The following is a 21,404-nucleotide window of genomic DNA, read 5'->3' as shown; positions in this document are numbered from 1 at the left end:
GGGTGAGGGGTAAAGAAAAATGTTTAAGGATTACTTGAAGCAAACTGCACAGATACTAAAATCTAGCAGATTCATATGAAGCAAGAGAAAGAAAACCTATGTTCAAAAGACACAAATTATGCAACATTCTCATTAAACAGGCAAGTATGAACAATCCAATGAAACATGCGATAAAGCAGATGATGGTCCATTGAGAAAGTTCAGTGTAGGATATACTAATTTGGAAAAAAAGCAAATAACTGCATACACTAAGGAATTGGCTTTACAAAGTATTAAGATAATGGTAATTAAGTTGCTAAAATCTATAGACATTAGACATTGACAATGATTTTACTTAATAATTACTTCCTTTTTTGGACAAGAAAATAAAACATTTTCTGTAGCCACTTGTATTAAGAGTAATCCAGTGAATGCCAAGTGTGTTTCTTAATCACACCAATTTGCAAAGTGTTACCTACTACCTTTTGATTTACTTAGGGTAGAATCATACTTAGAATATAATCTTATAAAGCCAATTTGTTAAAGAAATTCACCAGCTGATATCCCACAAGAAACTTTAACATATATTACACTCAACATTTATCTGCAGTTACACATTCACATTTAAAAGTAAATGAAGTTTCTTTATGTTTAATAATAATTTTATAATGGCAAGTGTTCTAAACCTGAATGTCATGTATAGGTACTGCATTCTAAAGAGACAAAAACCAGACAGGATTTTTATAACCATCCTACACAAAGACTTTCACTTTTTAGCAAGAAAATCTGATTTGCTTTATGATATAAACAGTACCCATACAGCCAAACAGCCATATAACTGTTTCATAATTAAAAGATTTCCTTCCATACCAATAAACATACCCAATTTTAATTACATTAGGCCAAAATAAACTTTCTATAATCAAGAAACATAAAATTAAAATGGCCTTGAAAACAATTATTATTTAGTAAGCCTTATTTAATCTTTGTCCAGTATTTTGGTAAAACCTTCATCGACTATGAATATATAACTGGAATTAACTTAGTTTATAAAGAAAGATGTGCCTGATTGAAAGCAAAATTTATATCTTGTATCATTAGCAAAAATATAAGTCAGTGGAAGGAAATCACCCTAAAATGTGTTCTATAGTATGGTATGGAAGGTACTCTTTAATATAAACATGCTCTCTAAATGCAAAAGAGAAACAAGCCTCCTGAACAAAAATATCACAAAGTACTGCCTCAGTTTTCAATTTGAAGGAAAAGTATATACAAAATAGAAAATACATACGTATATACCATTATAAACCAATTAGCCACTACAATGCAATCTAGCTTTGGCCATATTTTTACAGATTAAAAAAAAAAAAATCATTACTTCCAGCTCCCAGTTGCTCTCTGAATTAATATAAAATTGTTCCATCGTTTTTTTTGGCTGGGGTCCATTTTGGGAAGTATTAAGACACTACAATAGGGGGAAAGGTGATTTTCTTTTAAGTTTCTGAAGATTGGTTATGGAATGTAGCTAAAAACAGTACATTCCATTACTGAGAATCCAAAATAGCTGTTAATAAAAAGCTGGGTTTCTAAAGCCAACTTTGGTTTCTCTATGCATCTTAATTTAAAGTTAAAAGGCAAGTAATTTTCTCTTCACCAAAAACAGTTCAGTCATATGGTACCTGTATTCTCTAACAACGTCTTTGGTGTGTTGGGTCTGTTAATGATTTCTACAAGCTGGTGCAACACCATAGGAATATAAGGCTGCATCTCTATACCTAGATCATCCCCAAAAGAGAAAAACAAAAGAAAAATTTCAATGTTAAAACACCAACTTTGTTCCCTTTTTTAACTGTGACATAAACTATTATTATGTAAGACTAATTTAAATTAAAAAACAAAACATGAAAAAGGCAATTACAAAAATTTAAGGCATCTAAAAATTTTTACTTTTAAAGAAAAGAAATCTTACCCATTTGAATGGAGATTTCTCCAATTGCCCATGTGGCATTATTGCAGACTGAAATGAACTCTGGATTTAGGTTGGTTCCCAATATTGGCATAAAATCAGCTGGAAAAAAAATTTTTTTTTAATGTATACTTAACAGTAGTGTATTATGCTTTAAAGAAAACCTACTAGGTAGAAACTGAAATGAAGACAAGAAATAGCAATATTTTAAAGGTGTTGGTAAATATTTATCTTAAGAAACTGAAAAAAAGCAATATCAGAACTTTCATATGAAGTAGATCAGGAAACACAAGATTTGGAATATATCAGGTTTCACTAAAAAGAGTTGGCATAGTACCCTTGTCACAAGACTAAGAAAACTCGGAAGGGAAGGGAAGCATGATACATTAGAACTTTTTTCAAAGCTAGTTTATGCACAATCAGTGATTTTGGTTTTTAAAATAACTTTTACCCTAGTGCTCAGATTGTGGTCTCTCAATATCATTTTGCACTTAAAAGGAATGAAGGTCTCGGAGAAATGTTTCACTGCAGGTTAAGGGCAAGAAATGTACCAAACAAATCTGTACTATAGTTTATTATACCACAAAGAACGTAGGAGCCAACTTAAGCTACCAATGCTTGCAGGTAGGACAATTTGGGTACACTCAAAAAACAAACACAAACAAAACTCTGAAACATAACATAGATGCCTGTGGAGGATGCTGGGAATCAATGCATCATTTTGAAAAATAGCAATGATTCTGCCTCCCATAGAGAATATGTACTTCAGGGAAATAATTCATGGATATAGAAAATGTCTCTGCAGCCGAAACCGGTTTGGCTCAATGGATAGAGCGTTCGATTCCAGTCAAGGGCATGTACCTTGGTTGCGGGCATATCCCCAGTAGGGGGTGTGCAAGAGGCAGCTGATTTATGACTCTCTCTCATTGATGTTTCTAACTCTCTATCTCTCTCCCTTCCTCTCTGTACAAAAATCAATAAAATCTATATTTAAAAAAAAAAAGAAAAAAAAAGAAAAAAGAAAATGTCTCTGCATATGTATTCTCACTATTAAATGAGGAATTAGAATTTTTAAAAATCAGTGGGTTTAAAACCAGGGTTTCTCAATTTTAACAGCACTGATCATTTGGGCCAGATATTCTGTTGTGTGTGGGTCTGTCGCATGCCTTGTAGGACTTTGGGCAACATCCTTTGCCCTCTGCCCTATATACCAGCAACACACCACCACGGTTAAACAAAATGTTCCGCAGGAGCCTTAGCCTGTGGAATGAAGGGTTCTAGATTAGATTCTGGACAAGGGCACGTGCCCGAGTTGCAGGTTCAGTCCCTAGTAGGGGGCATGCAGGAGGCAGCAAATCAATGATTCTCTCTCATCATTGATGTTTCTCTCCCTTTCCCACCTTCTCTGAAATCAATAAAAAAATATTTTTAAAAAAAAAAAAAAAAAAAAAAGTTCTGTAGGAGGGGGGCAGCATACAGAATTGCCCTGGCGGAGAATCAGTAATCTAGAAAATAATAATCATTATTGGTAACATAAAGAGAGAACTATACACTGTGTACCCCCTAAAGAAGGAACATATGATCTGTAAAAGTCTTACAAAGAAACGAAATCCTTTCATACAAGTTAAACTCATAAAAACTAAGTTAGATGGTTAATATTTGTAAGAACAAGCTTCACACAAAACAAGAATTCAATACATTTTCATTTAGTTAGGCTTAAACTTTATGATTTTAAAAAATATATCTTAATTAATGCTATTACTCAAAGTCCAAAATACAGTTATTTTTCATAAAGGTACAACTAGGAATTGGGTGAAGAAATTTCCAGTCTATAAGAATTAAGTCCTGGAAATGTAATGTATGACATGGTAACTACAGTGAACAATTCTGTAGTGTGTATTTTAAAGTTGCTAAGAGAGCAGATTTTAAAAGTTCTTATCACAAGGAAAAACAATCTTTTTTAACTATGCAAGGTGATGAATTTTATCTAAACTTGTTGTGGTAATAATTTTGTAATATACACATAAGTTGTACAACATATCAAATCATACTGTATACCCTAAACTTACAGAATATTATGTATCAACTTATCTAAAAAAAAAAAAAAAAAAAAAAAAAAAAAAACTGGAAAAGAAAAATCCCAAAGCACAACTATATGACATGAGAAAGCCTTTTATGTCAAAGTTTGAAACCAAGGTTTATTAAAATCATGCATAAGCAACTACCATCCAAAAGGATGGAATATAGAAATGAAGAAGAAAAAAAAAAAAAAGTAACCAAAATCCCATTTAACTCATGGATTTGACAGCAATTCAGGTTACATTATTCAATAAATCCCTTGTTATCTTCACAGAAGACTAAGACAAATGCTATGGTATTAAAACAGAAGCAAATCATTACTTATTTCTTAAGTAAATTGCTTGCAAAGAATCCTATGGTATCTGAATAAGTATGTTGCTTTATCATGAGAAAACCTAATAACAGGGAATTCCTGTCTTTCCTGCTTCAATCAGAGAAGCTTTAACCAGTCAAATGTATATTTATAAATATTGGGACTCCATGAAATTACATTTTAATAAAAAACAGAGCTGATGTTAAAATCACATCATAGCAGCAGAAAATATTCCTACCTATACAAGGCTTAACATGTTGAAAGCAAGCTTTTGTCAGATCACCTAACAGGGCGAAGGAACTCTGTCGAACTTCTGGCATTTTATCCTGTAAGAAATAAGCAGAAATTAACCCAAATGTGATACAGAGAACCAGGTTTCAATTCATTTCAATTTAACAGGTCTCACCTGCATGCACTGATACATTAGTGTTAGAATGTTACTTCGGGCCACTAGCTGCTCAATGTTGCCTCCAAGTCCTTCAGCCAGGCCACTGAGTAAATCAAGAGCCACTATCATAAAATCTTTATCTGGAGCCTCATATTGATCTGGTTGAGCATTGTTCAACTGAAATTAGACACAATTTTTGAAAACTTAGTTTGAATCAATTATTGAAAAAATTCATTTGTATACATTATACCTATCCTTAGAAAAATATTTATGATGCCCCCCCAAAAAAAAGATACAATTTTTTTTATTTTTTTTTAATACCATGGCTTGTGCAAGAGTCTTCTGTACTAGGTTTACACAACGCTGATACACAGGTTCACAGTATGGAAGGAAGCCAGACTGCAGGGCTGTGGCAACTGAAGATAGGCACTAGAAAGAATAAAGTGTGAGTGTAAAATTTATGGGTACAGTTAACATTATGATAAATACTTGAAAATCTATCAATTCAGATCCAGATTATTTATGAGCTTGCTCTACTAGTCTTTTCAAACCTTTTACCTGGATGCCATTCATTTTTGTTAAGTTTGCCAGCTGGAGATTTCCCCAGGAAAAGAGAAAGAAAAAAAGAAAGTAAAAAAAGCTCCTGGCCCTGGCCTTTGTGGCTCAGCTGGTTGGGTGTTGTCTTGTGCAGCTTTGATTCTGGTCAGGGCACATGTGGGCATGCAGGAGGCAGCAGATCAATGTTACACTCTCACATAAATGTTTCTCTCTCTCCCTTGCTCCCTCTCAAAATCAAAAAAGTATTTAGTATACATAGAATAAAACTTCAAACTAGACAGAAAGGGTAGAAAGTAAAGTCTCTCTCTATTAGCATCAAGTCCCAATGCTATGTCATATATACATATATATGCATCTAATTTAATGGATATGTATAAAAAAATAAACTTTTTTGAACTCTGCAGGGTTTAGGGGCACCAACCTCAACTTTTGACTCCCTCCTTAAGTTGTCCTTTGGTATTCTCAGGATATTGGTTCCAGGATACCCCCTTGGACACCAAAATCCCATATAAAACAAGTTAGATCAATGCATCTAGTCAGCCCTCCACATCCACAGACTCCCAAAAGGGGATAAAAAACTACAGGCTTTTATGGGGAAAAATATGCATATAACCAGACCTGTGCAGTTCAAACAGGCAGTACTCAAGTATCATCTGTGTATCAATTATGGTATAGCTATATATCTATATCAAGAAATGATTAGATAGATGTATATGATATAGGAGATCTCCATGAAAATTTATTATTAATTAAGAAGAGCAGGTTACAGCCCTAGCCAGCATGGCTCAATGGTTAGAGCATCACCTGGAAACCAAAAGGTTGCGGGCTTGATTCCCAGTCAAGGGCACATACCTGGGTTGCAGGTTTGATTCCTAGCCCTAATTGGGGCACTTGCAGGAGGCAACCAATCAATGTCACATTGATATATCTCTCTTACCTTCCCTTCTACTCTCTGAAAATCAATGGGAAAAAGTATCAGGTAAGAATTATCAACAACAACAGAGTAGGTTAGAAAACATAATTTAACAATATTTCTTAATATAGTAACACTATAATTAAAGTAATGAAAAGTTACATATTTATCCAGCATTTTAACAGAAATAGTTCAGAATGTAAATTTTTTAAACACCATTACCATATATACCTATTTAGATTTGGACATTTTAAAAAAATAAAACACAGATTAACTAAATGTTACCAGTTTAGCATACCTCAAGTAAAGGGAAGAGATCTTTATCTTCATCCTTTAACATGTTCCATTTCTGGATCAGTGGAGGCATTAGCATCTGAATATATTCCTATTTACAATAATGAAAAACACACAAAGCTCCAGTGTCATAAGTTAACAAGTCCATTTTGAGTCTATGAAAATTAAAATCCATTTAGAGTAATTGTGTAAAATAATTACAGGATGTATTTTAAGACTCTGCACCTTTAAAATTTTTATTTCTTGCCTATCTTTTTAATTTATGACTTTGTTCTAGTTTTAGGTCACCTTTTATCCTTTTTAAAACAAAATATATACAAATATACCATACATAAAAATTACTTGGTTACAATCGGAAAGGATTCATGTAAGTTTTACTCTTTAGTGACTGAATTTTTTAATTCTGGCACTTGTGACATGTAATATGGCTCTAGTTGTACAGTATGTTAGAAATGACATGTTTACCTTATTGGGGCATTTGCAGAAAAAGATTCATAAGCATTTAAGTAACTTTACTTAAACTGAAAAATCCATAAAACCAAGTAAATAAATGTAGCAATAATATAAACAAGGGGCCCAGATTCTAAAGGTTCTGATCTAAAGACATTCAGAAAAACACCCCTTCAACAGAACAAAATCAACCAATATCAAAGTAAACCCACAAACCAAGTGTCTTGCATCAGGTTTTAAGTATAATTTATAAACACAATTTCTTAAGAATTGGCATACAGCAATCAATCATAAACAAAATCTATTCCTCAGCAGGGACTTTTGAGCTGTATTAAAATCCTAATACTACAAATCCAATTCCACACTCTTCTTCAACTCTGAACACTACTAGAGACAGTTTGGCTCCTTAGCCATATTTCTTCTGTATCAATCACTATTTAGCATTTTTAACCTATCACCCCAATCTCTAATTGCTTCATCTAGTGTATTCCCCACACTTGTAAGTTCTGATGAGAAAACAAAAACGTCTAGACATGATACTCTAAAGCAGTTGTTCTCAACCTTTCTAATGCCGAGACCCTCTTATACAGTTCCTCATGTTATGGTGACCCCAACATAAAAGTATTTTTGTTGCTACTTCACAACTCTAATTTCGCTGTTATGAATCGTAATGTAAATATCTGTGTTTTCCGATGGTCTTAGGTTAGCCTGCTGGCAGTCACGACCCACAGGTTGAGAACCGCTGCTGTAGAGCCTAAGACCATCGGAAAACACAGATATTTACATTATGATTCATAACAGTAGCAAAATTAGAGTTGTGAAGTAGCAACAAAAATAATTTTATGGTTTGGGGTCACCATAACATGAGGAGCAGTATGAAAGGGTCACGGCATTAGAAAGGTTGAGAACCACTGCTATATGAGGAACTGTATGAAAGGGTCACGGCATTAGAAAGGTTGAGAACCACTGCTCAAAGCTATAGTGTTTATGAAGTGGTAGATACAATAATACCTTAAATTTTACAGGATATAAAACCTTTATCTCTTTTCCTTTAATCAGTCTACAAAGTATTTTGCATTCATATGAAATGCTGCTGTAATTTCCAAACCAAGCACATATTTATTTTCATAATAGTTAACCACAGACACTTACTGGTTTGTTTAGATGATGTCCTACTGAATCTGCTAATGTTCCTATGGCATCATAAAGAATGAGCAAGTTCTTATGCTGGTATTTGCTAAATGCGAAGACCAAGGTATCAAGTATATAAGCAAGGTAAGGAACAAGTTCTGTGCAAGCCTCCTCTTCTAGGGTAGCAAAGGCACTGTAATTAGGGAGAAAGAGAATATTAGTGTTGGGAAAAGGAATAGTTTAATAGCTACTCAAGTAGGTACACTAAGTAACAGATGACAGGTTGCTGTGGGACTGTCTGTGGAGTTATGGTAGTTGACCTATAGACTAATGTGAATCTGCTCTAATTTTGCTATTGCTTCAAGAATACAATCCTTGCCGAAACCGGTTTGGCTCAGTGGTAGAGCATCGGTCTGTGGACCGAAAGGTCACAGGTTCGATTCTGGTCAAGGGCATGTACATTGGTTGCGGGCACATCCCCGGTAGGGGGTGTGCAGGAGGCAGCTGGTCGATGTCTCTCTCTCATCGACGTTTCTAGCTCTCTGTCTCTCTCCCTTCCTCCTCTCTGTAAAATATCAAAAAAAATAAATAAAAAAAATAAAAATAAAAAAAATACAATCCTTGCCAGCACCATTCCAGATACCCATGGGAATTAGGCTGTAAGACAATTCTGTTGTCATAGCCAGTGAGGGGGAAAAAATTTAAGAAACAGCAAAGGCTAATGTCTAGTCAGTCACGTTTGTATTTACAAAATCGTAAGATGTAAGCTACAGATAATAATAAAAACCGCATCAATGGTTTAATACCAACATTTCATACAAGGTTGAAAATTAGTTTCTCATTGACATACCCACTCCTTTCACACACAATGGACATTTTGTTATGAATCTGTCCTACCTGCAGGCAGCTTCTTGTACTCTCTTGTTGCTATCCAGGATACGCTTTAACAATTCTGTCATTAATGGCTTCAGGTACGTGTCTGGGGGCTGGCTGACTACCCAATGTGCATAGCGGCTCAGAGTCCAGCACGTTATGGAACGTACAAGAGCCTTTTTATCAGAGAGGCACTGAATGAGGTGAGGAATGAGCTCAGGCAAGTATGGAATCATGCCTTGCATACAACCTAGGAAAAAAAAAAACCACCAAAACTTTCAGAAAATGCTAAAATATGGTTAAAAAGCCATTTCGATAAATATTAAACTGACAAATGCATCCATGAAAAATAGATCACCTCCATTGTAATAAATATTCTGTAATAACTATACTAAAATTATTAAATACTGAAATGAGACCTATCTGCTCTTAAGTATATTCCAACAGGGTAAAGAAAGCTTATTTTATTCCTGTTGCACAAATTACGACTTTTAGAACTGCCTTTAAAATACTTCAATTTCTTCTAAATAGATTTTTACAACTAAGGACAAAATAATAACCCTTTAGAGAATGACGACACTCTTGACTTACAATCTTTTTACACTTATTTATGGAACAAAGTTGTTTTTCTAGCAATGGGAAGGCTTCTGACATCAGAGCCCTTGTCCTCTCATTCTATTTCCTTTATAATAACAAAAGCATTTGCAAAATATTTGGCTGGGGTTAGAAGGAAGCCGATGGCTATTTAGTTAATAATTGTTAACCAGTCCAAAGTAAACACTTTCTAAGATGGCTTTTGGATTCAAATATTATATTCAAGGTTAATGTGTCAATAAATAGTCTTTGCTTAAAGAGTAACAATTCCTTAAAGTAGCCAAGTGCACTGGTGCTTGATATTTCAAATGTGACTTAAGACTTACCTTCAGCAATTGCTCCTAAAACCAAGATGCCTGATTCTTTAACAACCCATTCATGATGAAAAAGTAATTCTTTCAAAAGGGGCAAAATATGTGGCAAAAGCTCATCACGATACACATTTGCAAGAACATCTAGGGCAGCAGCAGAACATTTCCCTGAGGAAATATTTAATTAAAAAATGTTATATTAATCTCTATTATTATTTAGTCATACATATGTAAAATGAGTATTTGTTGCTATACACTTTACAAAGTTTCAAAGAATTCAGTTAAATTGGAGGCAGACTGTCACATGAAAAAATTCTTTAACATGTTTTTTTATGACCAAGAATCAGAAAACTATAAATTGGAACAAACTAACTATAACTATAAGTTGCCCACATGATACATCAAGTATGCTAGAAAACATTCTTTACAATTAAGAAAAAAATATTGACTATCAGAGTATATAATAACACAGATTTAATTTAACACAATAATTTAGAAAAGAAAAATATAATTGAGCATCCAAATTTTCCCCAATGTGAACTAGGCAAAATAAGTGGTTAGTTACAAAGTATTAGACAATAGTAATAACCACTTTTTTAAAAAGCTGTTACATTGACAAGAAGCAATAACTTACTCATCAATAAGGGTCTTAAGTTATACTGTATGATAAAACCATACAAATGATTGTGCGGCCATAAAACAGGTGAAATCTAAAAGTATAGAATGTTATATGACGCTAGAGGCCTGGTACATGACATTAGTGTAGTCGGAAGGTCCCTCAGCCTGGCCTGTGCCCTTTTGCAGTCCAGGAGTCCTTGGGGGACTGTCGACAGTAGGATACCCTTGTACCCTTGTGCTGCCGCAGAGGTGGGAGAGGCTCCCACCACCGCTACTGTGCTCACCAGCAGTGAGAGCCTGGCTTCTGGCTGAGCAATACTCCCCAGTGGGAGCACAATGACTACCAGGGGGTGGCTCCTGCGTTGAGCACCTGTCCCCTGGTGGTCAATGTGCACTATAGCAACTGGTTGTTCTGCCATTGGGTAGATTTGCATATTAGCCTGTTATTATATAGGATGATACTAGTGGCCTGGTGCATGGATTCATGCACATCAAAAGGAAATTAGAAGGTGGCCAGCAGGGTGGTACTGGGCAAAATGAGTCGGACAAGCCCTGAAGCCAACTTTCTTTGGTCCCTTTTGGGCCGGCTGCAAGGCTGCAACTGGGTTGGCACTGTAGCTCAAAAGGCGTCTGCAGCCTGCTCTGTGGATAGAGCGTTGGCCTGCAGACTGAAATGTCCCAGGTTTGATCCCGGTCAAGGGCATGTACCTTGGTTGCAGGCACATCCCCGATAGGGGGTGTGCAGGAGGCAGCTGATTGATGTTTCTCTCACATTGATGTTTTTAACTCTTTATCCCTCTCCCTTCCTCTCTGTAAAAAATCAATAAAATATATTAAAAAACCAAAAAGTGTCTGCAGTGTGAGTGAGGTCCCTCAGCCTCACCTGAGGGGATCTGGCTGAAACTGGCTCACTGACATCTCACAAGGGGTCCTGGAGTGTGAGAGGGCACTCTGCAAAGCTGCTATCATACAGGGTGTGGAATGTAAATGCAAGTGTGCAGTAAACCAGATCCGGGGCCAATAGTGCTCCAATAACAACATAACCCACGGCTGAAGGTGGAATTGCGCAGCCCTGTGAGGAGTTGGGCTCCTTCCTCTCTGGTTTCATGGTGCGTCAACTGAAAACTGCCGCTAAGTCAATGCAGCTTGCATTGAGCATTTGCGCCCTGGTGATCAGTGTGTGTCATAGCGACCAGTCGGACAGTAGGAGGGACACTTAGCATATTAGGCTTTATATATATAGATATGGAAAAGAACCAGCAGAGTACACATAATCTAATTTCACTTTTGTAAAGTCAGCCTTTTCTCCAAAGAGAGATATATATGTTTTTCTGTGCATAGAAAAACTTCTGAAAGAATATAGAGATGGGTGAGATGTAAACAGGAAGTTTCCCCCCATTAAATATACATTATTACTTTTGAAGAATTAACTATATTATAATGTTAATCCACCATGCCCTCAACATAAAAGCAAGGATACAGTGGGAGTTAACTTGTGAAAGTATGAGTTTTGGATTCTAATACTAGATATGTCATCAGTACTATGTTGCCCATGAGCAAGTTTGTTGATACTGCAAGGGTTCAGGAAGCCCCAGTTGGGGATGCCATTAATGCCAGGGGCTTTTGTTCCAGCATTAAGAAGGTTTCAGCAATCTGGAGAAAGGCTGTGTGTGTAGATTAAGTAGGAGTCCAGAGATGAAAGATAATTTTGAAAGGCATTGGGGGTCAGAGGAGCCTAGCTGAAGGAGCTAAGTTCTTATCTCAGGACCTTTTGCTTTTTATTAATACAAATTGTCCTAAGGCAAGGTGGATATACACTTCAAAGAGTAGGGTATCTGTCTACAGAGTCCACTGCCAGAATGGGGAATAGTCTACAGCTGTTCAGGTATTTGGCCAACAGGAGGCAATAACATGTAGATTAAGATGCCCTGAACTGTCTGGCAGCAAACAATCATCCTATTCAGGTTTGGGGAAATGCCGTTAGCCATTCCAACAGCTGACTGCATACAACAGCTGACTGCATACATGACTCAGCCCTTGTTGAGTCCCCAAGATCCACCAACCTTTTGATGAAACTAGCAATTATGACATGCAGGAACTGGCTACCGGTACAAGTTTCTCTTTTTGCAGTTTCCTTACCTACGGAAGGCTGCCAGAAAGATTAAATGTGATATGAATGCCAAGTCCTTGGCCTAGTGCTAGGTACGTTAGGCATTCTAGGAAACTAAATGGGCAACAGAATTAGCATTATTTAACCAAATAAATTACACAGTCCAGGCCGATGATTCATGTCCTTAACCACTTCATAGATACTAGAAATCTAAACACTCTGAATTATAGTAGCGGTTCTCACCTGGGGCAGTTTTATTTCCCAGAGGAAATATGGCAATGCCTGGAAACATTTGTTGATTACTACATTGTGTGTGTGTGTGTGCGCGCGCGCGCGCGCGCGCGCTGCTGGCATCTACTGAGTAGAGGTCAGGGATGCTGGTAAACATCATACAATGTGCAGAAAGCCCCCACAACAAAGTTACATGACCCAAAATGCCGTTAGTGCTGAGGTTGAGTAATCCTGAACTAAAGCAGTGTAGTTTTAAAAACCAGTAAGCAAGCAAGCAATCAAGCAAGCAAAACACAAGGTATCTAGGTTCCTCCCAACAGTTTTTAATTAGAGTGTGGTCTAGAATGCCCACAAATAATGTGGATTTGCAGCAAAGGATGTAAAGGAACAGAGATTTAAAAAGATATTTTGTACATTTGACTGTGACAAAGCAATTTATATTTTAGAATTATCCACAATAATCAGCCAATTCTCATGCAAATTAGTATAAACAATAAACAAAGCTTATGGCCAAAGTTTATGGTTCCTATTTAAAAAAAAAAATATTAGATAGGCAACCATTGATTGGATGCCTCCTGCACAACCCACACTGGGGATCGAACCCACAACTCAGGCATGGCCCTGACTGGGAATTGAACCATGAACTCCTGATTCATAGATTGATGCTCAACCACTGAGCCTTATTTTATAATATCAAACAAGTTGAGAAATGATAGTTTGAATTATATTTAACGAATAAATATAACAAGTCCATCAGAAAAATGCAAACCAAAACCATATCTACTTCACAGATACTAGGACAGCTATGAAAAAAAGTTAATTGTTGGCAAGCAAGAAACTACAATTTTAAGACACTGATGGTGGGGAAGTTAGTGGTGAAGCCACTTTGGAAAACAGCCTCGTAGCTTCTCAAAAGGTTAAGCAGCTAACAAATGACCAATAATCCCACTTCTGCGTATATATCTAAGAGAACTGAAAACATATGTCTACACATATACTTTACAGAAGCGTCCACAGCATCACTACAACAGCCAAAAGGGGGAAACAACTAAATGTCTATCAACTGAGAAATGGATAAATAAGATGTAGTAAATCCATATAATGAGTTATTTTTCTGCATGCCACAATATGGATGAATCATATACCACACATATTGTGTGGTTCCATTTATAGAAAATGTCAAGAAGAGGCAAATTCATATATACAGAATATAGACTAGTAGTTGCATAGGGCTGACTTGGAGAAAATGGAAATGACTGCTAATGAGAATGGGTTTTTTTTCTGGAGTGATGAAAATGTCCTAAAATTTATTGTGGTGATGGCTGCACAAGTCTGAATACATTAAAAACTGAATTGCACTGTTTAATGGGTGAATTGCATGGTATGTAAATTATTCCTCAATAAAGTTGTTACCCAAGCAGGCAACTGTGCTTTTCCCTCTCCGACTTACTTAGATTCCAGTCAGAAATTGTATCATCATCATCAATTTCATCATCATCATCATCTTCCTCTTCAATGCCATCTTCATCATGCTGCTGGGCCACTGTCCTTGATCGATGAAAACGTGGCCTTATATCCTGTTCACTGTCAGGAATCGTTTCATCTTCCTCAACATCACCCTGTGTATATATTTTATTGATTATGTACAGAGAGGAAGGGAGAGAGAGAGTTAGAAACATCGATGAGAGAGAGTCATCGATTAGCTGCCTCTTGCACACCCCCTACTGGGGATATGCCCGCAACCAAGGTACATGCCCTTGACCGGAATCGAACCCGGGACCTTTCAGTCCCCAAGCCGACGCTCTATCCATTGAGCCAAACCGGTTTCGGCTGTTTTTTTTTAATGACCAAACATGCAGGCTGTGTGGGGCGACCAGGCCAGCAGGGGGATGACGACAGTGAGGGGCGATCAGGCCGGTGGGGGGTGGGGGAAGGAGGAGGAGGCACAGGGGGGAGGCGCAGGTAAGGGGCACCAGGCAGGTGAGCAAATAGGAGCCAGCGGTCCAGGATTGTGAGAGGGATGTCCGACTGCTGGGGCTCGGGCCTAAACTGGCAGTCAGATATCCCATGAGGTCTCAGATTGGAGAGGATGCAGGCTGGGCTGAAGGGACCCCCTCTTTCTCTCTGTGCACGAATTTCGTGCACTGGGCATCTAGTAGATTAATAATATGCACATGAGTGAAAGAACCCGAATACCCAGAGATGGGTCATGCATAGGATTCTGAAGTGCACCTCCTCCTTGTGAAGGGAGAAATAGACTATTACATAACACTTGTTAGGTATTAGGTACTTTCGTTTTTTTTTTTTAAATATATTTTTCATTGATTTTTTACAGAGAGGAAGGGTGAGAGACAGAGAGCCAGAAACGTCGATGAGAGAGAAACATCGACCAGCTCCCTCCGACACATCCCCTATCAGGGATGTGCCTGTAGCCAACGTACATGCCCTTGACCGGAATCGAACCCGGGACCTTTCAGTCCACAGACCGACACTCTACCACTAAGCCAAACCGGTTTCGGCATTATCAGGTACTTTCAACCACATTATATTGCCTCCCATCAAGCTGGTATACTCTAGAGTACCTGAATCCCATACATATAATATTTAAGGCATTTTTATGCTTCTATCTTTGAACTCTAGCATAATATATATAAATATAACAGAAGCCTATTTACATAGAGTTTATTTTAAATAAATGTTCTGTTAGTTGAATTCAAAGATTTACTAAGTCAATAAAAATAATATTCCCCATTCACCAGGAAATAGTTTTCTTACCTTAAGGAGGATAATATCTATATCTGAGTACTTCATGCCATTCACTAACACAGGAATCAACCTATAAGAAAACAAATTCATGAAACAAAGAACAAAAAATGAATGAAAATTATGAAGAAGTCTTAATAAACTTTTGTATGCCAATAATACCAAAGATAAGCCCTGGCCAGGTAGCTCAGTTGATTAGATCGTCGTCCTGATATGCCAAGGTTGCAAGTTCAATCCCTGGTCAGGGCACATACAAGAAGCAACCAAAGAATGCACAAGTGGAACAATAAATCCATGCTTTTGTCTTAGAGCATATTTTGTGCTATCTGCCCTTCTCAAATGAGTATTTCTAATATATGTTATAGTTCTTTTACAATTCATGTACAGGATCCGCTAAATAGAATCTTAGAGGAGATAAGATTAATAGTGCTTAGAAATAAATATAAAAACAATAGCAATTTCTTCCCTAAGAATTTATCCCAAATATACCAACAAACATTCCCTTAAAAAAAAAAAAAATCTTCACCTGAGGATGTTTCCATTAATTCTTTTAGAGATGGGGGGACACTCTGATCCGTTGCCTCCTATACACCTATATACACCCCTGAATGGGGATTGGTTGAACCTGAAACCGTTTGGTATACACAATGTTCCAACCAACTGAGCCACCTGGTGGGGCTCACAATGCATTATTTCAACTAAAAATAAATACAGCCATAGAAGTCAAACATATTTATGACTGGCTTGAGTTGTTTAATGTTTGAAGTGATGATTTTTAACCCTGCTACTACTCAAGTCCTGGTTGCTTTAAGAATGTCTAGGTTTTAATAGTGTAATTAGAGTTAGAGCACCTCACTATAATTATGTTTTTATCGGAATCTCCTAATGTTATAGAGCTTGGGCTTTCACTAATAGCTCTTCAGTTTTATAAAAAGCAATATTGATTTATATAACTCTTAGAACTAGATGATTCTATGTTAAGAAACAGCAAATCATAAAAGTGGTACCACACATTATAGAGAAACGTAATAAACGGATTTCTTTTTTTTATATATATATGTATTTTATTGATTTTGTACAGAGAGGAAGGGAGAGAGAGAGTCAGAAACATCAATGAGAGAGAGTCATCGATCAGCTGCCTCTTGCACACCCCCTACTGGGGATATGCCTGCAACCAAGGTACATGCCCTTGACCGGAATCGAACCTGGGACCCTTCAGTCCCCAAGCCAATGCTCTATCCATTGAGCCAAACCGGTTTCGGCATAAACGGATTTCTTAAAAAAAAATAAAAAAATAAAAAAAAAATCCATTTAGCATATGATGTTGTACTTAAAAGTACGACATTAGAATAAAATATAGGTGAAATTATTGCTTTCTTTGTGGGGAAAGAATTTATTGGAAAAGAAAGAGAAGTTTACTGACTATATGAAAATTAGAACATTCAAATACTGTAAATACTTAAAAATACATAACTCTGATAATACTACCACAAATTAAAACAAATGATTTTGTTCTTTGCTCATCCAGATGGCTAAGATTAGAGAAACTATAATTATAATTAATGGCTGATAAAAGTTGTGACACGATGGGACACTCTAGTGGGGTGTAAATCTGTATAAGTTCACTAGAGAACAATTTGGAGTATTTATGAAGAATTCTGAAATGTTCAGTCCTTTGCTCTTGGCAAAAATCATTTCTAGGAATTCTATGTGAAAGAAATGACCACTTATGAACAAAGAAAGATGCTTACGGTACTACCGGATTATTTGGTTAAAAAAAAGGAGCAAATAGTCAACAACTAAAGAAAAGTCAATCTTATATATGTGGTATGCACACTATGATACAATAGTTCTCAAAGTTTAAAGACTAATCATGACCTAGATGAAAAGTAAACAATATTCAAGAACCGAAATGAGAAAACCACAAAACAGTAAAATCAGAATTTTAAGCTCTAACTACAGCGAGATGCTACAGTAAGTGTTTTACACATTATCAAATGTAATTTGTCTTGAACTAGCCTGAATATATATTTGGTATATGGTAAAAACACATAAAAAATACTAACGGTGATTACTCAGGGTGGTGAAAATCCAAAACATTTTAAGTTTTCTGCATTTTAATTTTCTTCTATGAGACTGTATTACTTACTTTTCAAAAGATAGCAAGCAATACTTTTAAATATCTGATTTTAATGCAGATTTAAGTCATTGTATTGTACATCTATAACCAATACATGTTTTGTTAACTATATCTCAATAAAACTGGGAAAAAAATCATACAAATTCAACGCTGATCGAACAGCATTCATTTGGGTTAAAACATCCTTAACAATAGGTTAATCAAAAATTTCATGACAACACAACTAGTGGGAAACCATTTTCTTTGGTTAAAAACCCCACTAGTCTATGGTCAAATTACAAGGATTATAAAAAAACAAACAAACTGTGCCATGAATTACCCAAAATTAAGTATGACTTAGAATAAACCATGCTCACGTGATTTTAAAGAAATGTAGTGGCTTTATGAAAAATCTCTTTACTAATAGCAACAATAAAATTAAGTTCGACTTCTTTAGAACTTAACTCCCCGATGATAGAAGAATTCAACTAAAAATACAGTAATTTGAGGAATCACTGTTAAATTTAAGAACAAGGTAAAATTCCTAAGAAGGAACACTTACTTAGGAAGGTGTCTTACAAGTACATCTTTGCATATTGGTTGCTCAGCCAAAGTTAGCCAAAATTCACAGGCTTCTAAAGCCACGTTTTCATCTTGATCTTGGGTCCTCTGTAGCATGTACTGTAAACAAAGGAGTCTTAATATTAATCAGTTAAAACCATACAATTCAAATAAACCTCTATTACAGCAAGTTAAAAGTCCTTTGCTATGGCCCATTTCAATGTAGGGTTTACATTTTTTAAAAAAGCTTCCTAGTTAATTTTAAAATGCAACCAAACTTAAGAAATGCTGCTTTTGCACATTGCCTAATGAAAAGTGTTCAATGCATGTATTATTTCTTGTATGGATGTATTTTGTTTTATGAAACCGCTGAGATTTTTAAAAATGTGAGTATTAATAATCAAACATTAAGCCTTAGTAGAAACAGAAAAATAAAAACCTCCATTAAACCTTTCTTAAAATGAAGAAACTTTTCATAACATATCTATTCAATTTGTCTCTTGTAAGTATATACTTCATGTATTTAAAGATATATATATATGTGTATGTATATGTAAAACAATTACAAAAGTAATTTTAAATTTGGAAAGTGACATTTCTTAGTGCAAATATAATTTGTAGTTTCCAACAAAAAAGGTTTATCATGTGCTTTGAATATACCAAGCCAAATTCACTCTTACTTGGAAGAACACTGTTCCCAAATCTATCCAAAGGCATTCTATCTAAATCTCTTTAAAAAAATCCTTATATGCAAAAACAAAATAAATGTAAGAGTCACACTTTATTTCCCAATGTACCTGGGACTTGGAATTGGAGTTAAGTGATGAATTCTTCATATACAATACATCCTCTGCCTGATTAAAACATCTCACATGGCAGAATATGGCAATACAACAGTTGTGGCAGGCCAACCCCTATTACATTCCATATCATATTATATCCTACTACTATGCAGAGTATTGCTGAAGAAACAACTATAGCATTATAAATTAGACTCCCAGCCCTGATATGGTCCTAGCAAATGATAAAATGTCTTTCTTAACTTTCTGGTTAACTCCAAACTCTCTCATTAAACTTTCTACTAACTCCACCCGATTCTTCTAAACACTTTATGGAGGAACAGGCTCCTCAGAGAAACTGTCATTTATTCCCATATTATACTGCTACATCCGCTTATCTCTACAATCATCTTTCCCAATGTTTTAGAAAAGGAGTTGCTGTAAATCATGGATGCCAGCCTTCTAACAAGTCTTAGACCCCATCCTTGAAAAAGAGATCTCTTTCTGTACCATAGGGACCTCTGAAAGTGAAAATGGAGGAACTAGATGCACAATATTTAATCCATTTGCAAATTTTTTTGTTTTAGAAATAATTGCATCTTATTTATTCCTTCCTTTAAATATGGCTCAACTGTGATCAATAAATTTTCCAGTAAAATTATTTAAATCACATTTAAAAATCTAAATAGTTTGCCGGAACTATAATGGTGATGTATTTTCTACTCAGAAATCTTTTTGTTAACATAAACCACAAGTTGAAGAGATCAACTTTACCAGTAAAGGGTAGAAAACTCTTAATGACACAAGAATACATCACTTAATCTACCACATTTTACTGAGCATTTAGCCTAACTCATACCTAGTAAACACAAATAATCTAAACATTTCCTAGTTATCCTGGTTAAAAGCTATCTACTACTATAAATATTTTTTTTCTCTTTGAAACATCTTAATAAAATAAATCAGTAAAATAATAGCAATCAATCTTAAAACATCTTAAATCTCATAAAAGAAAAATCACCATAAAGATAATTTATAATTTAAGAAAATCATTTACTAATTTTGAAGCCTCCCTTCAAAATGTTATTAAATAATATTAGAAAACAGTGGTTTCACATTATATATTTTGTGCTCAAGATTTTTCTTGAGGGAAAGATGATGAAAGAACCTTTAAATTGCCTATGTTACCTCAACTATATTATGCATGTGAGGAAGCAGGCGATCCATTCGAACTTCAAGCAACATCACAAGTGCCCGGCACACATTTTTCCGTACCTCTGGTTCTTCATCCCCAGCCAATGCAAAGAGGTTCTATTACACAAGAAATATTTCTCTAATTAAATATTCCAATACATTAGAAAGGTTTATAAATAATAACCAGTAATCTGCAAGTTGTAACATTTAAAAACCCTAAGAAAATATAGTACTAATAAAAACTGAATTAATTGGAAAAAAACACACACCTGAATTGGCCTACAATATCCTAAATAAAAGCTTAATATGCAAATTGACCCGATATTGGAATGACCAGTCGCTACGATGTGCACTGACCACCAGGGGGCAGACAATCAACGCAGGAGCTGCCCCCAGCCTTCAGGCCCAATTGCCTGATCAGGGCCTGATGGGGAACAGGAGGTGGGTAGTGGCAAACATGGGTGGCACCAGGCCAAGGCAGGTGTGAGCAGGGCCCTGAATGCCCCACTGGTCGCCCCACACACAGAGCCAATCTTCCCTGGCAGCTGGGGAAGATCAGCCTGGATCGCAGGCCAGGCCTAGGGCCCCTACCTGTGCACGAATTTTGTGCGCTGGGCCTCTACTTAGATTATAAAATAAGACAAATGTAGAATGATAATTGCCAAAAATTCTAATTTTGTTAAATGATCTAAAAACCATTCTTTCTGAGAGTATGATTGGTTGTGTTTTGAGGTAAGTTTTAATTTGTGAGAATAAAACAATATCATTAGGTCATGGGGGCACTCATCCAGTTGATCCAGAAATAAGCATTAAAATAGAATTTGATTTATTCTTGAAAATTACTGTCTGTCAAGAGATTTAGTCCTACCAACACTGATTCTTAAGGTGGTTAACAGATACAGATTCTATAAAAGAAACAGTAATTGAAAAATTTTATACACCCCCCCCCCCCCAAGTTTCTAAAAATTAATCCTAAACTGCCATTGTTCACCAGGTCAACTGCTGAAAAAATAATAAAAGCAATCAATCTCATACTGTTCTTAACAAGTTTCTCTACAAGGTTTAAAAAAAAAAAAGTCTGAATTCTAGGATGTTTATGTAACTTTACAGATAAAGATACAGAAGTTTCCATGTTAAGTCACTTGCTAGCCAGTGGGGGAGGGGATATGAGTTTGTTTTT

The 21,404-nt window shown here is 35.9% G+C and overlaps 1 protein-coding gene across 3 annotated transcripts in view; it reads right to left on the bottom strand.

Moving 5' to 3' along the window:
* The window catches only part of TNPO1 (transportin 1), an 80,682-nt gene that overhangs the window by 8,330 nt on the left and 50,948 nt on the right, over nucleotides 1-21,404 (bottom strand). For 2 of the 3 annotated variants that reach the window (XM_036408799.2, XM_036408800.2), the window contains exons 8-20: nucleotides 20,219-20,341; nucleotides 18,253-18,371; nucleotides 15,584-15,644; nucleotides 14,259-14,427; nucleotides 9,865-10,017; nucleotides 8,969-9,194; nucleotides 8,093-8,264; nucleotides 6,495-6,581; nucleotides 5,047-5,154; nucleotides 4,744-4,902; nucleotides 4,576-4,663; nucleotides 1,949-2,047; nucleotides 1,659-1,754 (exon numbers count right to left, since the gene is read on the bottom strand). In XM_036408799.2, coding sequence (XP_036264692.1) covers nucleotides 1,659-1,754; nucleotides 1,949-2,047; nucleotides 4,576-4,663; nucleotides 4,744-4,902; nucleotides 5,047-5,154; nucleotides 6,495-6,581; nucleotides 8,093-8,264; nucleotides 8,969-9,194; nucleotides 9,865-10,017; nucleotides 14,259-14,427; nucleotides 15,584-15,644; nucleotides 18,253-18,371; nucleotides 20,219-20,341 — 1,660 coding nt within the window. Of the gene's footprint in view, nucleotides 1-1,658; nucleotides 1,755-1,948; nucleotides 2,048-4,575; nucleotides 4,664-4,743; nucleotides 4,903-5,046; nucleotides 5,155-6,494; nucleotides 6,582-8,092; nucleotides 8,265-8,968; nucleotides 9,195-9,864; nucleotides 10,018-14,258; nucleotides 14,428-15,583; nucleotides 15,645-18,252; nucleotides 18,372-20,218; nucleotides 20,342-21,404 lie in introns of those variants that run through there. The other variant, XM_045571561.1, reaches the window with a different exon arrangement.

This window comes from Pipistrellus kuhlii, unplaced genomic scaffold (genome assembly GCF_014108245.1).
Source record: "Pipistrellus kuhlii isolate mPipKuh1 unplaced genomic scaffold, mPipKuh1.p scaffold_m20_p_4, whole genome shotgun sequence".
Lineage (NCBI taxonomy): Eukaryota > Metazoa > Chordata > Mammalia > Chiroptera > Vespertilionidae > Pipistrellus > Pipistrellus kuhlii.
Note: the sequence above shows the minus strand (reverse complement) of the source record. Positions and strands in the feature narration are given on the sequence as shown.